General features: G+C 47.6%; 1 protein-coding gene across 4 annotated transcripts in view; it reads right to left on the reverse strand.

The window, feature by feature from the left end:
• The window catches only part of ZNF236 (zinc finger protein 236), a 190,086-nt gene that overhangs the window by 86,532 nt on the left and 87,458 nt on the right, over window positions 1-16,096 (reverse strand). For all 4 annotated transcript variants that reach the window (XR_010984920.2, XM_068119805.2, XM_068119804.2 and 1 more), the window contains exons 9-10: window positions 12,234-12,516; window positions 11,602-11,877 (exon numbers count right to left, since the gene is read on the reverse strand). Coding sequence is in view for 3 of the 4 variants with exons in the window: in XM_068119805.2 (XP_067975906.2) it covers window positions 11,602-11,877; window positions 12,234-12,516 (559 nt within the window). In the remaining variant the exon portion in view is untranslated. The remainder of the gene's footprint in view (window positions 1-11,601; window positions 11,878-12,233; window positions 12,517-16,096) is intronic.

Consider the following 16,096-nt stretch of genomic DNA (forward strand, 5'->3'; position numbering starts at 1 on the left):
CTCGCAGTACGGTCGTGCTGTCACAAACATACGACGACCGTCCTCCAAAGAACAAACTACATCATCGGGTGACTTTTCTAAACAAGAACTGCTTGAAGCGACATTAATTCGCCATCATCCAGAATCTTTTCCTCGGAACTGTAACAAGGCAGAAACGGTTTGCGCTGACTTAGCTGCGGCATCACAAAGGAGCAACGGAAACATGCAGAGATGCACGGGTTCCGCCGCACAAATTAGTGTTTCCGTGCGCCGTGACTATTTCACGACAAGCATTCAGCTCAAGACGTGTCCCCATGCTGCGAGTGCCCACCGTACCTAATCAGCGCTTGCCTAAGATCGGCCTCACCTTGCCTTTCACCATCTCTGACCCAAGCTCTCGTGAGCAAGGCGACATGCAGAGTCACCGGCTTTAACAACCGCCACGTGCTTAATTACCTTTAAATCTTCCCAACCCTGCTATCAATTAGCTTGCACATCTCCGCCTTTAATTAAGACCCCCTACAACCTCAGACGCTTGCTGGGCTCAGCACCTCTTGCTCCGGCTCCTAAGTGCCCCCGACTTTTTGCCTGGACATTTCACAAACGTGTGTACCTGTCAAGACGAAACTCATAACATCGAGGTAAGGGTGTGGGTGGATAAGGGGGGCCTGTGTTGCAGTGGCCGTCGATGGCATTAAGGGGTGCGGGGCTGCGCCTAATGGCGAGACAAACGGGGCAGTTCGCGGATGGCTCTCTGCAGCCAGGGATCTCTCATTTCCACATGTAATTGCATTTACGATGTGGAGGAAAGGCTTAACAAAGCTATAACGAATATTAATGATGTGTGACACTCTAATACGTTAATTTTTGACAGATTAAAGTACTCCTTGCATAACTTTTTCCTTTTTGCATGAATAATTGATCAATGCAATTTTAGTTTCCGGCGCACATGTTAATTTTCTGAATTACTTCTGCAATATGCAAATTTCTTGCATGTGCCAAAAAATCCGTGTGTAAAGGAACAGGTGAAGACGGAATTACTAAATACAAAAGACTTTACAGCCACATTCATATTTACAATCCATTTTACACTGGCGGCGTAAAAGTGTCTGCCCTGCAATCAGAGGCAGATTTCAAGTTAACGCAGGCCATTAATAAATGAACAGATAAATGCAGGCTGTACATTTTTCCACGTGCCTTTTTTTATCAAAGATTTTTTTTTTGCAAAGCCATTTGCATTCCGGGCAAGTAATTAGAAAAAAACATGGTGTGGTGGAAGGATGGTGGATGGGAGGTGTGGAAGAGAAAAACTGGGGCTGATAAAAAAAAAAGCTTTAGAAGAAAAAGGGCCCAAGCCTCTCTCTTCGGCCCTCTCCCTAAAAAATAAAACCAGTAATAAGGAAGAGCAAATATATTGAAAAAGGGGTTTTGCAAAACAAAATCATATACTAGACCAATGGAGAAGCGATATTTTGGTGGGGACAGAAGGTAGGGAGGAAAGAAAAGAAGAAACAAGCGTTACGCCTAGGTCCCCCGTCGGTGAAGTGATGCGAGTTGACAAAGTGGAAGACGCAGAAAACATGCTATGATATGATATTTCGCTCACAAGGTTCAGACATACATGAGGCGGCCATCTTGGATTTTGACGTGGCCACCCAATTTTCAATAGCGTTCTTCCTTATGCCTAGATACACCCACACACCAGATTAGAAGTTGGTACTTCGCTTATTTTTCGAGATATTCCGCTCACAAGGTTCAGACATACATGGCGGCGGCCATCTTGGATTTTGACGTGACGACACAATTTACAATAGCGTTCTTCCTTATGCCGAGATACACCCACACACCAGATTAGAAGTTGGGACTTCGCTTATTTTTCAAGATATTTCGCTCACAAGGTTCAGACATATACATGGCGGCGGCCATCTTGGATTTTGACGTGGCGACCCAATTTTCAATAGCGTTCTTCCGTATGCCTAGATACACCCACACACCAGATTAGAAGTTGGTACTTCGCTTATTTTTCAAGATATTCATCTCACAAGGTTAAGACATACATGGCATCAGACATACATGGTGGCGGCCATCTTGGATTTTGACGTGGGTTGCACCCACACACCAAATTTGAATGCGGTCCTTCGCTTACGCACGCACGCCCGCACGCACGCCAACACGCACGCACGGACACACGGACGGAGGGGAAAGCCATAGTCCCCCTTTCGCTACACTGTGCGACGGGGGACAAAAAACAAAAACGAGAGGCATTGTGAAGACAACAAGCGTTACGCCTAGGTCCCCCGTCGGTGAAGTGATGTGAGTTGACAAAGTGGAAGACGCAGAAAACATGCTATGATATGATATTTCGCTCACAAGGTTCAGACATACATGGAGGCGGTCATCTTGGATTTTGACGTGGCGACCCAATTTTCAATAGCGTTGTTCCTTATGCCGAGATACACCCACACACCAGATTAGAAGTTGGTACTTCGCTTATTTTTCAAGATATTCCGCTCACAAGGTTCAGACATACATGGCGGCGGCCATCTTGGATTTTGACGTGGCAACCCAATTTTCAATAGCGTTCTTCCTGATGCCTAGATACAGCCACACACCAGATTAGAAGTTGGTACTTCGCTTATTTTTCGAGATATTTCGCTCACAAGGTTCAGACATATATATGGTGGCGGCCATCTTGGATTTTGACGTGGCGACCCAATTTTCAATAGCGTTCTTCCTTGTGCCGAGATACACCCACACACCAAATTAGAAGTTGGTACTTCGCTTATTTTTCAGGATATTCATCTCACAAGGTTCAGACATACATGGCGGCGGCCATCTTGGATTTCGACGTGGCGACCCAATTTTCAACAGCATTCTTGCTTGTGCCTAGATACACCCACACACCAGATTAGAAGTTGGTACTTCGCTTATTTTTCAAGATATTTCGCTCACAAGGTTCAGACATATATATGGTTGTGGCCATCTTGGATTTTGACGTGGAGACCCAATTTTCAATAGCGTTCTTCCTTATGCCGAGATACACCCACACACCAGATTAGAAGTAGGTACTTCGCTTATTTTTCAAGATATTCATCTCACAAGGTTCAGACATACATGGCGGCGGCCATCTTGGATTTTGACGTGGCGACCCAATTTTAAACAGCGTTCTTCCTTATGCCTAGATACACCCACACACCAGATTAGAAGTTGGTACTTCGCTTATTTTTCAAGATATTCAGCTCACAAGGTTCAGACATACATGGCATCAGACATACACGGCGGCGGCCATCTTGGATTTTGACGTGGGTTGCACCCACATACCAAATTCGAATGCGGTCCTTCGCTTACGCACGCACGCACTCCCACACGCACGCACGGACGGACGGACGGACACACGGACGGAGGGGAAAACCATAGTCCCCCCCCCTTTCGCTCCGCTGTGCGACGGGGGACAACAAAAGGAGAAGAGTAAGGAAAGGGCAGACAAGACAAATGGGATGGTGCAAACTGAGGATAGATGGATGAACGAGGACAGGGAAGTAAAGGGGGAAGGGTAGAAGTGAGAAGAAAAGTTTGTTGCAACAGCATGGAGATTATGAAAGAGGAGGTGATGACCAGTGTATAGTGTTGATGATAACAGTCATTTGGTTTATTGGTTGTGATGACAATGCACGTCACTGCCAATGTTGTGAAGCATTCTATAGTGTGTGGAATTTAGGATCACAATGTCATGGGACAGGTATGTCGACAGTTTTGAAGGCTCACGGAAGAGTAACGACGTGTAGGAGTGGAAGTACGACAATGACACAAGATACCAGTACTGTATATCCTTACTACAATTCATGGACCGGTGTTTGTCGCGCTACTCCTCCTGCAGTTCTGGCTCGATTAAATCCAGACTTGCTACGTAGATCCAGAGCATGACTCCAATTAGTTTAGTGTATAGGGGTGTATTTATCTTTGCCTGTAGTCTTGGGTGGGATGGAAACGCAAATTCTCCAAGTAAGTGTGTATCGTGTAGTGACCCCTCAAGTGGGAGTAGTTATTACAATTCCCACCCTTTACAATACAGTATTGCTGTCCCCACGTTCCCCAGAGCAGAAGTATTAGGTGTACCGGAAAGAAATGTTTTTCAAAGAGGAATAAAAACCTTAAAAAAAGATGACATTACTTTCCGCTGCACCTAATATTTTGATTTCCAGCAGCAAGCACGTTTTTGCAACATGCATGTAACCTCAGGTTTTTTTTTTCTCCGGGAGTGATTAAGGGAGGTCCATGTTGTCGATACACCACTCAAATGAAGGTATGTGTCAAAAGAACGTGTTGCATGCTTGGAATAAGATCACCCATAGGGCGGGTATGCTGCAAGTCTTCACAATGATTCAAAGGCCAAGGCACAACAGACAAATCACACTCTTTGGGGTTGGAGCTGGGAACGGAGGGAGGATTGATGGGGTGTGGTGAGGAGAGTACTAAGTGAAAAATAGTATCACCAAGCAAGTTACAACATTTTGTTGGTCGACTTTCCAAAATAAATTGAAATAACATATGTAAATGTTATATTACTACAGATTTTGGTCCAGTATCAGAGGTATGTTAACAAGTGCCATTCTAGTTTTTCCCCTGTAATATTGTTTTACATGTCTTGGAACACTGCAAAGCGAAACAAAGAGCAAAAAATGCAAGCAAGAGTAGCTGAGATACAGTCCATGCATGTATAACACACACACGCACACGCGCACACACACACACACACACACACACACACACACACACACACACACACACACACACACACACACACACACACACACACACACACACACACACACACACACATACCATGTCCCGGGTTGTCAATTTTTTTTTTCCACACCAGCCCCACACAGGAATTTATTCGCAGAAATACATATATATATACATACATATACACAGTATATACATATATATGTTGCGGTTTTTAGAACCCTCCACTTTGTGAATAATAATCCCTTATAAATAAACCCCTGTAAATATCCCCTCTTCTAATGTTAAAAGAGAGCACCATAGATAGGCCACGAGCAACACGTAGGACACCATAGGATCTTCTTTAGTTATTTCATTAGTATGTGTTTCAGGTAAGGCTCTGTTCCCAATAGTTTGAATCTACGTTGCATCTATCTATAATTCCAGTAATCTCTGTACGTTTGTACGTCTGTACGTTTGTCTGTGACCGCTGTTTCTCGACAACCACGGGTCCGATATACTTTTAACTTGCCAGGTATATTGCTGGGGACCCGAGGATGTGCCTTTTCAAGGTTTCATATTAATCGGACAATTACTTACCGAGCTATGTCCAAAAAACGATTCAACCAATCAGAGAGCAGCAAACTATCGCGTGTGCCGAACGTGGCGGACACACTCTGCCTCGGATGGCACATTTGAGAGCGTATTCATTTATTTCACGTTTGCAAACTATGTTGGCGTTAAACTATGTTTTAAAACTAATAAAAACGAATTTGCGATTCATTCGCTTTCCTGCGCGTTTGTGCACGCGATGGCGATTTCTTTACCAAACTCCGGAAGCCGTTCGCTTTGGACCAAACCATTTCATGTAAATAGAGGGGGGGGATTGTCACCGTACTCGCAAGCCGTTCGCTTTGGACCAAACCATTGCATGTAAATAGAGGGGGGGGATTGTCACCGTACTCGCAAGCCGTTCGCTTTGGACCAAACCATTTCATGTAAATAGAGGGGGGGGATATAATTTTAGATATAGATATAGTACGGGCAATGCCCTAGTTAATAAAACTAGGGCATGCCCGTACTATATATAAGCTAGGACGTGCCCGTACGTGGGTGCCCGTTACTTGCCAAAAAAAAAAAAAAAAAAAAATTTGTGTAGGGGTGTGTGTGTGTAAACATCCTAGGGCGTGCCCGTACGTGGGTGCAAAAAAACATGCGTGCAAACAACAACAACAAAAAAAAACTTTGAAACCACGTGGCAGTAACGACCACAGAACCCCCCCCCCCCCCTCTATTTACATGAATGGTTTGGTCCATTCGCAACGACCACAGAACCCCCCCCCCCCCTCTATTTACATGCAATGGTTTGGTCCAAAGCGAACGGCTTGCAGTGTTTGGTAAAGAAATCGCCATAGCTCGGTAAGTACTTGTCCGATTAATATGAAACCTTGAAAAGGCACATCCTCGGGTCCCCAGCAATATACCTGGCAAGTTTAAAGTATATCGGACCCGTGGTTGTCGAGAAACAGCGGTCACAGACAAACATACACACATACACACATACACACATACAGACAAACATACACACATACACACATACACACATACACACATACAAACACACATACACACAGAGATTAATGGAATTATAGATAGATAAGGATAAGCCCTACAGCTCCCTCAGCATCAGTGCGATTGGTTTTCTAGCCCGTGCGACGCCATTACGCACGCGGTCGTCTTGGAGAAGGGGGAGGAGACAGCCAAGCGCCAGGAACAAGGCGTGGCTCTGTCAACGCCTCATCAAGGGGCGGGACCGGTGAGCCCTCGCGACCAACCAAGGCCGAGGCGAGCTCACCGGTGGGCGTTTCCAAAAGGCAGGCGGCTTGATACGCGGGCGGCCAATATAAGCGCCGCCGCGGACTACTTACAAAGTCGTGCAGGTCGAGCGAGCGGAGCCGAGCTAAAAAGGGGAGAGAAGGCGTGCACAAGAGAGTTGTGGAGAAGGCCTTGGTTGTGTTCATGAACTTGTTGGAGGCGCGCGCCGTGAAAGAAGGGTTGGAGAGGGTTCGCTAGCACGACCATCCAGCTATTACGTACGCGAAGGATCCCAGTTTTCCCCCACTGTATATAATTGTCCGGTCGCGTTCAATGACACGCGGAGCTGGTTGCCGGGTTTCACCTCGGACCCGGAGCGTGGACCAGAGCGCGAGGTTGGAGCCGGACCTCGACGCCCAGCATCTGCCTGGACCCTTCTCTTCCTTCCCACCATCCCTGCCATTCCATCCTTTCATGTAAGTGAGTTTGTTCTGTCCTGGGCGTGTTAATTAAGAGTGTTTAAGCTTGCCCTGTGTCCTTTTATTTCCTCTCTTGTATATTCTTGCCCTTTAGTTTCCTCTTTAATCATTACTGTATAAATAAACCATATTTGTTCTTTCTTTACCCCTTGGTTTCTTCTCATCCGATTGCTTTCGTCCTGTCCCCAATTTATATACGTGGCACGATTTGGCCAATGCTCAGGATCGGGTTAGTGTTTGCTAACGGCTCGGATTTCGGACTGCTAACCGCTCGGCAAACTCCATCTTGTCCGGGTCCGAGCACGGAATTATATCCCTGCTTTGCGGAGGGATTGGCAAAGGTATTTGGGAACCCGTTGACCAATCACCCTGGCCAATCTCACCCCGCAAAGGAGCGTGTAATTTCCAGGACTGGGGGAATCGGCCAGTGTAAAAGACAAGGGGATTAACCCCCCCTTGGTAAGGGGAGCGCCAACCCCCGGATCCGCAACAATATATATATGAAGGGGCGGGACCGGTCTATATATATATTTGTGCAGCGTCTGTCCTGTCCTGTGTTGTCACTGAACTACTTTCTCAAACGTTTGTGAAATCGTACCAAACTTCTGGAATGCACATATCTCTCCCGTCGGTATGTCCTAAGGGTATTTCTTTGAAAAATTTTCCAATTATTATTTTTTTTGGGGGGGAATTTTTTGGGGAAATTTTTTTTTTCAACTTCAATTGTATTGACGCTTGGTGAGGCGAGCGTAGCGAGCCGAGCCAAGCTAGTATATATGTATATATATATATATATATATATATATTGTTGCGGTTTTGTAATAAAGGTTAATTTCCCCTCCTAGTTAGTTACACTACAACTATTTTTTTGTTTTTTGTTTTGTTTTGTTTTGTATACTGAATCGAGGCTCGTGAAAGAGCTAACATTTATTTCACAAACAAATCAACCAGACAAACAAAATATACAAAAAGAGGGAGCGGAAGACAAGATGGGGAGAGAAGGGGAAGCACACAACCACAACATTTGAGAGCAGGGAGAAGTGTGGGAGGGAGAGGGCTTGGGGGCAGGAGGCGTGGGAAGGGGAGGGGGGGGGGGGGGGAGAGGTATAAAACACAAGGGGACCGAAATTAGCGGGGGTAGAAAAGATCAAGGTTTTGGATGGGGGAGGATAAGAGATGGTGGTGAACAGCTGTTTTAAAGACCTGGAGGGTGGAGTGGGATTGAAGAGAGTGAGGGAGTTTGTTCCAGAGGTGGGAGAAAAGAGGAATGAAGGAGTGAAGGTGAGCAGAAAGTCTTGATTTTGGCTGTTTAACCATAAGAGGGTTGCAGGCAGATCTTGTGCGACCTGTAGGAATATTTGGGGGACAGAGCCCAGAGAGGGCTGGGGGGGCAAGGCCAGAGAGGAGTCGGTAGAAGACGGAAAGACCACCAACCTGCCTGTGGTGAGTGAGTGAAAGGCCCTTGGAGTTAGCTTCATCGCGGGAGATTCCAATGATTCTGAACGCTTTGGTTTCAACAGCGTGAAGACGGGCTAGGTGTGAGGCAGGAGCACCAGACCAGAGGGGAGGGCAGTATTCCATAGAGCTGCGGATGAAAGCCTTGTATGTGGTGAGGAGCTCAGGTGTGCCAAGGAAGGACTTCGCACGACGGAGGATGCCCAGTCGGCGACTGGCTTTGGAGGCCAGATTTGAAATGTGGTTTTCCCAGGAAAGATCATGGCAAATAGTGAGACCCAAAAGCTTGAGTGACAGAACTTCTTGGAGAGGATTATTCAGAAAGTGGATGGGAGGGTTTTCCAGTCGGTCTTTTCGGAGAGACATCGTAAGAGTGTGAGATTTATCAGGATTATCTGATTATCAGGCGTTGAGCAGGTTAGTGAGATTGGGTGTCCTTATGGCACTTTGGTTTGGTTTTTGGCGCCGAAATACCACGCGGCAGGCCTGAACAAGTCGACCGAGGCCGAAGGAAGGCGGAGGAGGAGCCATCGGTAAGCGCGAGCCGCCAATCAGTGCTCGAGGGGAGTGACTTACCACTGCGGCAAAAGGCGGGGTTTGGAACATTCGAGTCGGGCTAGGGCGGGGCCATATAAACCTGTGCCCAGAGCCCCCCGCGTCAGTTACGAGTTGGAGTGCAGTTGGAGTTCGGAGTTGAGAACGCGCGTGAGATTGCGTCGTATCGGGTCATATTGGATGAACTGAATAATCCTGTTGTACACGAACTTGCCCTGCTCCCCGCGCTCTGCGCAGTATTAATCGCGCTGTAAAAGACGACCGCGCCGGGCCACAGACGCGCGTTTTCCCTCCTGCCTGCCTTTGCCTGATACGCGCCGCGAGGATTTTCCCTCCTGCCTGCTTTCGCCGGGACACCTGCTGTGACCGCCTGAGGGCCACGCCGGGTGAGCTGTTCCTGGAACGACCGAAGCAGGCGCGTCTGGGCGTGAACATTCTTCGTCCATCCCCCCCCCCCCCCCCCCCCCCCGTGTGTGTGTAAGTGGGCCCATCGTCTGGGATTTTAAGTTCTATACAAAGGTAACAGCACGAGTCACGTGGTACGCCATCCGCACGGAAAAAATATATTTCTGGTCTCTGGTCAGACCAAAGTTCCAGAATTGATGCGGCGATGCGGTTTTTTTCTTTTCTTTTCTTTTTTTTGAAAAGCATGGATTGCACATATAGAGGTGTTTTTTGTGTCCTCATGCCTTGCGGTCGGTCCTCATCTGCCGTGGCACCGTCCAGAGATAAATTAAAGACAGCCAATGGGACTTGTAGGCCTTTTTGTAAATAATGAACACAAGCTTAAGTTATTTTAAAATGTATTTATTCTGAAAATCATTAAGTTCTTCAAGCATATTATGGACTGCCATTTCGTTCTCGAGATCGCCGCGCCGTACCGTTAAACATTCCAATGCGTCGATCGCGTCAACACTGCGCATGCGCAAGTTGTCTAACAGGCCGATGGTCTCCCACGATCTCTTCTCCCAGTCCACAAGATTATCACAGACACTTACAACTTCATGACAAACGAGATAGGATCCAGGCCTAACTAACGAGACCAACCGCAGCTCTCTAGGCCTTCTGGTTGCTTCACACGAACCAGACAAAGAACGTCTTCGTTTCAATAAATGACAATATCCAGCCGATTGGATTCATGACGGCACGGCACACAACACTACTCATATCTTTGGAACGGCTGGTTGGATTTGGACAAACCAAACGTAGTTTTGTCGGGGAGAACCGTGCGCGAACGTCGATACCAATGGCGACCCTCACAGAACCGTACTTCCTGAGATAGCGCGCCGGCCCGGCAACAGGCGCGCGCTGTTGTAGGTACCGTTGGAAATTTAAAAAAAAGAAATTGTTGACGCGCAGGGACAAAATCGATGCGCGCGCTGACCTCTCAGAAAAGCTCAGAAAACGCAAGACAGTGACTCAGATACACCCCCTGGAGAGAGTGTGTTGTTGTGTAGAGCACTGTTGTTGTGTAGAGCACTTTTGTTGTATACTGTGCATGACTGAGGCTTGTGGGAGAGTGAGAGCAGATTGGAAAGGGGAAAACACCAACAGCATAGTAGAAGTCAGAGTGAGATCAAGGGGAGGGGGAGAAGGACATATGAGAGAGAACAAGCGGAAACTAAGCCATATGAAGGAAGGGTAAAGCGGGGATGAAACAGAAAAGGAACAAATCAACCAACAACCAATGAAAGGAGGTGAAGGAGAAGGGGAAAAATCCAATAACCTGGAAAAAGGGAGAGCTTGGGAATGGGTTTATTTGGGGCAAACATTTCCCTTTCCCATTGTCAGGTTGGTGTCCATCTCGAATACTACTTTCTTAGATCCCAGCATTACATCCAACCGAGGGACGGCACAGTCATTGTTACAACGCCCTGCCTGTATATATACACAAGATCAAGGCTCGTGTAAGAGCTAACATTAATTACAAAAAAAACAAAAAAAACGGACACATAAAACATATAGTAAAGGGAGCGGGAGAAAAGATGGGGAGACAGAGGGAAGCACACAAATACAACAGTAAAGAACGGGGACATCGAGAGATCTGTGGGAGGGAGAGGGCTTGGGGTGGGAGAGGTATAAAACAAATGGACACTGCAAGGACTTCCAGGAAAGAAGTCGGTATTTCAAAAAAGTGGATATGGGGTGAATTAACGGGGGTAGAAAAGATCAAGGTTTAAAAAGGTGAAGAAAAGATCAAGGTGAAGCACAAATCTGACAGTTTATTGGCTCGAACCAGGATTTGATAGCACAGGAGCAAGTGTGCTACCTCCGCGCCATCCTGCGAAACTTCCCACACGCAAGCTCACGCTATTTCTCCAAAATGGTGAAAGTAAGGGTAATGCAAGCTGGTTATAGGTAATCTATATCATCGGAACACATATTCTTGATCTCATCTTTGAGTTTCAGCTGCTAACTGATGGTTCAAAAAAATGTGACAGAAGGAGATTTTGTTGAAGATACATGGCAAGGGCTCAACTACATGTGCAAGCATGGAAGAGGAAAGTGTGGTTGGGTGGGGAGCAGGACAGGAGGGAAGGCGACTATGTGGGATGCAGAACAATGGTAGTTTGCTTCTTGATTTGTGGCTCACCTGTGTGCAGACGCAAGTGAACACGCAGGCTGCCCTGCGTAGAAAATAACTTCTCGCACATGGAGCACTTGAACTCCTTCAGTCCAGTGTGCGTCTTTACGTGAGCAGTCAGCGTGCTCTTGACTGCGAAGGTACGGAAGCACATGGTACACTTGTAGGGCTTCTCATGCGTGTGGATGCGGATATGGCGCACCAGGTCACTGGGTTTTTTGAATTCCTTATTGCAGTAGGGGCACATGTACCAGCGGATGCCATTTACACGTCGCCACGTTCCAGCTGCCAGAGGAAAAGCAAGAAAGATGATCAAAATATCAAACTGGATTTGTGATGGGAGATATTCACATTATAGTTAGTGAGGAATGAAAGGGTGTTACTCATCTTTTCAATCAGAAAATTTTCTTTGTATCCTGTAATAATCAAGCATTTTGTGGAATACATTAATGACTCAGATTCAGTAGATTGGGAATAACGAATGAAGAAAAAGCTCGTTGACAATTACACGAGGCTCTCCAGTTAAAATATGGGATAAAAACAAAAAACAAAGGAAAAAACACTTCGCAAACCATGATTCGTGTGAAAACAGTTGTAAAAATAGATCACAAACGACTTGGTAATCAGAAAGCAGTTCAAACCTGTGTATTGTGAAACTCGGTAAGCTGATAGGCTGGTGCAGGTGTGGCGTGCGTTGGACCCAGACTCCTTAGATCCCCCTTTGGTCTGCATGCCACCCTGCGTGGCTAATCCATGCAACCTGGACCGACCTGGTAAAGAGGGCCGTGCATTGGCCAATACCATGGTCTGCTGCTGGTGTTGCTGCTGCTGCTGAGGTTGCTGCTGCTGTTGCCCAGTGACCAGGCCTTCCACCGTTGGAGTTTCCAATGGAATTGCGGTCAGCCCGGAATTGGCGAGGGCTTGCTGGATAAGACATGTACAAGTGTGCAGTGTGAGCTTGAACTACAATATGAACCAAATATATATATATACACATGTGTGTGTGTATATATATGTGTGTGTATATATATATATATATATATATATATATGTGTGTGTGTGTGTGTGTGTGTGTGTGTGTGTGTGTGTGTGTGTGTGTGTGTGTGTGTGTGTGTGTGTGTGTGTGTGTGTGTGTGTGTGTGTGTGTGTGTGTGTGTGTGTGTGTGTGTGTGTATATATATATATATATATATATATATATATATATATATTGTTACAGACACGACTTTGATGTTAAAGTGGGCCGAGCGGAATGGCCGTCGTGTCCGCACAAATTACCCGACTATACTCGACGTTGACGAAGTCGCGCGATGCTGGCTCAATAAGGAAAAGAAGACACCCGGCTGGATTACAATAACACAATACGACACCAATGTTTCAATTCTCAAGTATATTCGTACGGAAAAGGTTAGATTACAGGGGCTAGAGGTATATTACAGGAAGACAGGCACTTAGACACACTCTTATATTAACCCCGGACAGACGACAGACACACGGGACAACGGCTGACTCACACGGGGGTTTGATGGCTAGGAAAGGCAGGATCGATGGCTCCAGGTCCTCCTGGGCTCGGGGCAGGGTACAGTACGGTCCGGTCCAAAGATGCGGGGAGGTATCGTCGCGCTGGGGGTGGCGGTGGCTTCTCTCTCCAAGCTGAGGCGCATCTCACGTCACATCCGGCGCGTGGCCGCGTATATCCGGCGGGGAGTGACACGCCCTCGGCTCGTTAGCTCCGCCTCGTGGAATCGGCACGTTGCTTCTCATTGGGTGCGTGCGGGGGGTTTACCAGGCTCCGCCCTTGACGAGGAGCTGACAAGGAGCCCCTTCGTGGTAACCCCGTGGAGCGCATGGTCTGGAGCTAATCGAGCCGGTGTGAGGACGCATCCTCCCCCGCTCCGCCGCCATCTCCTCTGTTGTTGTTGTAATTGTTGGGGAAGAAGATGGAAGGAGGTATGGGAAAGGTCCTAAACTCACTACTGATGCCATATAATCACATTCTGGTGCAACGAAGAGTCATAATTAATGGAGACGAGGCCTTAACTGACATAGAATAAGAATAACTAGGAAGATGTCCGAAAGTTGTCTACGTGTGGTGCGGTGGACCTGGGCACGACATTTAATGGGGGAATAAGGGGAAGGTCGGCTCTACTGATTGTTATTTACATGCAATGGGACTAGGGAATGGGGGATTGGGGAAAGTTGGGGAGTATTGGAGAAAATAGGGGAATATTTACAAGCGGATATGGAGGCCAAATTCCATATTCGCAACATTGCACCCTTCTCTACCCTCGGGGCGTCCCGACCCGATAAATTTTTACCTACTTTAGTGTGGCACGCAATGTAGTTCCCTCTACTATTAACTCTACCCTGAGTGCGACAGTTTTACAGATATTCACAAATGAGTAAATATGTCCCCCTGCGACGTTGCACCCTTCTCCTCACAGAAACACACCCACAGGATAACCGCATCCGGAAAGAATTCTCAAACTAAACATACAGCCGGTAGGGAGCATTATTTACAAGACTACGCTGCTATTTACACTACGATCCAGGACCTGTTTTTGGAGGAACACATGCAGATGTTATGCATAGAGAGAGCGCGCTTGCCAGCATCGATACACCAACCCACGAGTGCTCTGTGGCCGACGGCCTTTAATAACGTGCAGAGCACCCTTTCCCAGCATCAAAAGCACCACCCCACCACACAGTCAGCACCATCCGGTGCAGTCACCATTGTTCATTGGTATAAAAATAAATTCGACAACCCCTAACCCTGCAGGTGTCTCTTGCTCTTCTTGTGGTGCACTTGGTGGTAACTAAAAGTGGTTCACCTGTATGGCATAGGTGCCACGTTGACCCATAGGTCCATCCCCGGGTGGTGCTTGGCCGCAAACGAACTGCGGTCCATTGCGGGTGGCCACAAACATTGCGGTCCATATGGTGTATCGATCCCGGCAGCAAACAGCGAAAGTGCAGGCCCACAACTGCGCAGCCAGCACCTCTCTCTCCTCTCTCTCTACCCCAAAGCCAGATCCTCGGAGGTGGGAGACAAAAGAAGAAACAAGTGAGTAAGGTGGTAAGGGCGCAAAAGTGCACGCAATGTAAGGTGATGCACACTGGGGGCACATGGGAACCAGGTGAGACAGGTACGTTCCTATCGTACGCCCCCCCCCCACCAGGTAACCTACATGGCCCCTCCCTTACCCCTTACTGCATCCACAAAACACAACACTACCCATAAACATCTACTTTACAAATCGACAAACATCCCTACTGTCTTCCCCGTTCCTCCCATAAACCAAATTCGTCTTCTCTCCCTCCTAACCAATCAAATTTGCCATTTTCAACTCTCATCAAAATTTGCCATCTCCAACTGCACATCAAAATTTGCCATTACCAATTCATCATCAGTCCCTCCTAGGGAGGGAGAGATGGAATCACCCCAATGTCTCATCCACGTCGTGATGCGTCTCACAAATCCACAGCAATCTCATTTCCTGCAACAAAACAAAGAAAACACAGGTGTGGAGTCATCATCATCACCACAGGTAAGTGGCTGCGTATGGTGCGACAGGTTCATCAATCCTAACTATTTCCTAAATGACTTTAACAACTTTACACTACCCGGGGTCTTTCTCCGGCCAACCCATTGGCCCTCTTACACTATGGGTTCTAAAAACCAATTCCCATTGGCCAAACTGTGGTGCGCTTCAATTTGGGGTCTCACTCCCCCGATTCATCTCCCGGTGCCCTCGTACAATTTCTGGGCTGCGACGTGTACCTCTCCCAGTGGGTCTACCCACCTGCACACCTCCACCACTGCAGTTGCCTCCGAGCTTACCTGCTCCTTACCCTAACCTAACTACCAGGGGAAGGCCCTCTGGCTCTCTCCCCACTCCGTGCCCTCTCTGGCACTGGGCTGCCCGATCCACACCCGGGATCCTCAGGCACCCACTCACAACTACCGGCTCCCAGAGCCCACCTGCGGCCTCACCTGGCCGACATCCTCACAGTGGTGGAGTGCCCAACCAACTACACACACTAACAGGCTACACGCCCAGCCATTTCCACAACACTAATGCACCCATTCACAACACCATTCTGCAACCGCACCACAGATGCCAATATCCAACCACAATTTACCTGCACCCTCTACCTAACACTTACACTACCCGCCCCGGGTATCCGTGATGGGGGTCCACTCTTCCCCCATCCACACCTTCGCACCATGCACACCACTCCGTACCACTTACTCCAACTTTCTCCACACACCTGTACTTGCACACCTGTGCTCTCACACCTGGTGCCACCTGCACCCTTCTCTCCCCAAGCGCATTCGCGCTGATCCACACACTCACTACTCACACACTGCTCCACACACCTGTCCAGTTGCACACCTGTGCAATCACACCTGTTCCATCCTCACACACACACGGCATCATCTCAGCTAACTACTCCCTTCTGAAACTTGCGCTTCCCAGTCGTCCCTTTAAACTATTGCGCT

Source organism: Myxine glutinosa, chromosome 6 (genome assembly GCF_964187855.1).
Source record: "Myxine glutinosa chromosome 6, kmMyxGlut1.1, whole genome shotgun sequence".
In the NCBI taxonomy this organism is placed as follows: Eukaryota; Metazoa; Chordata; class Myxini; order Myxiniformes; family Myxinidae; genus Myxine; species Myxine glutinosa.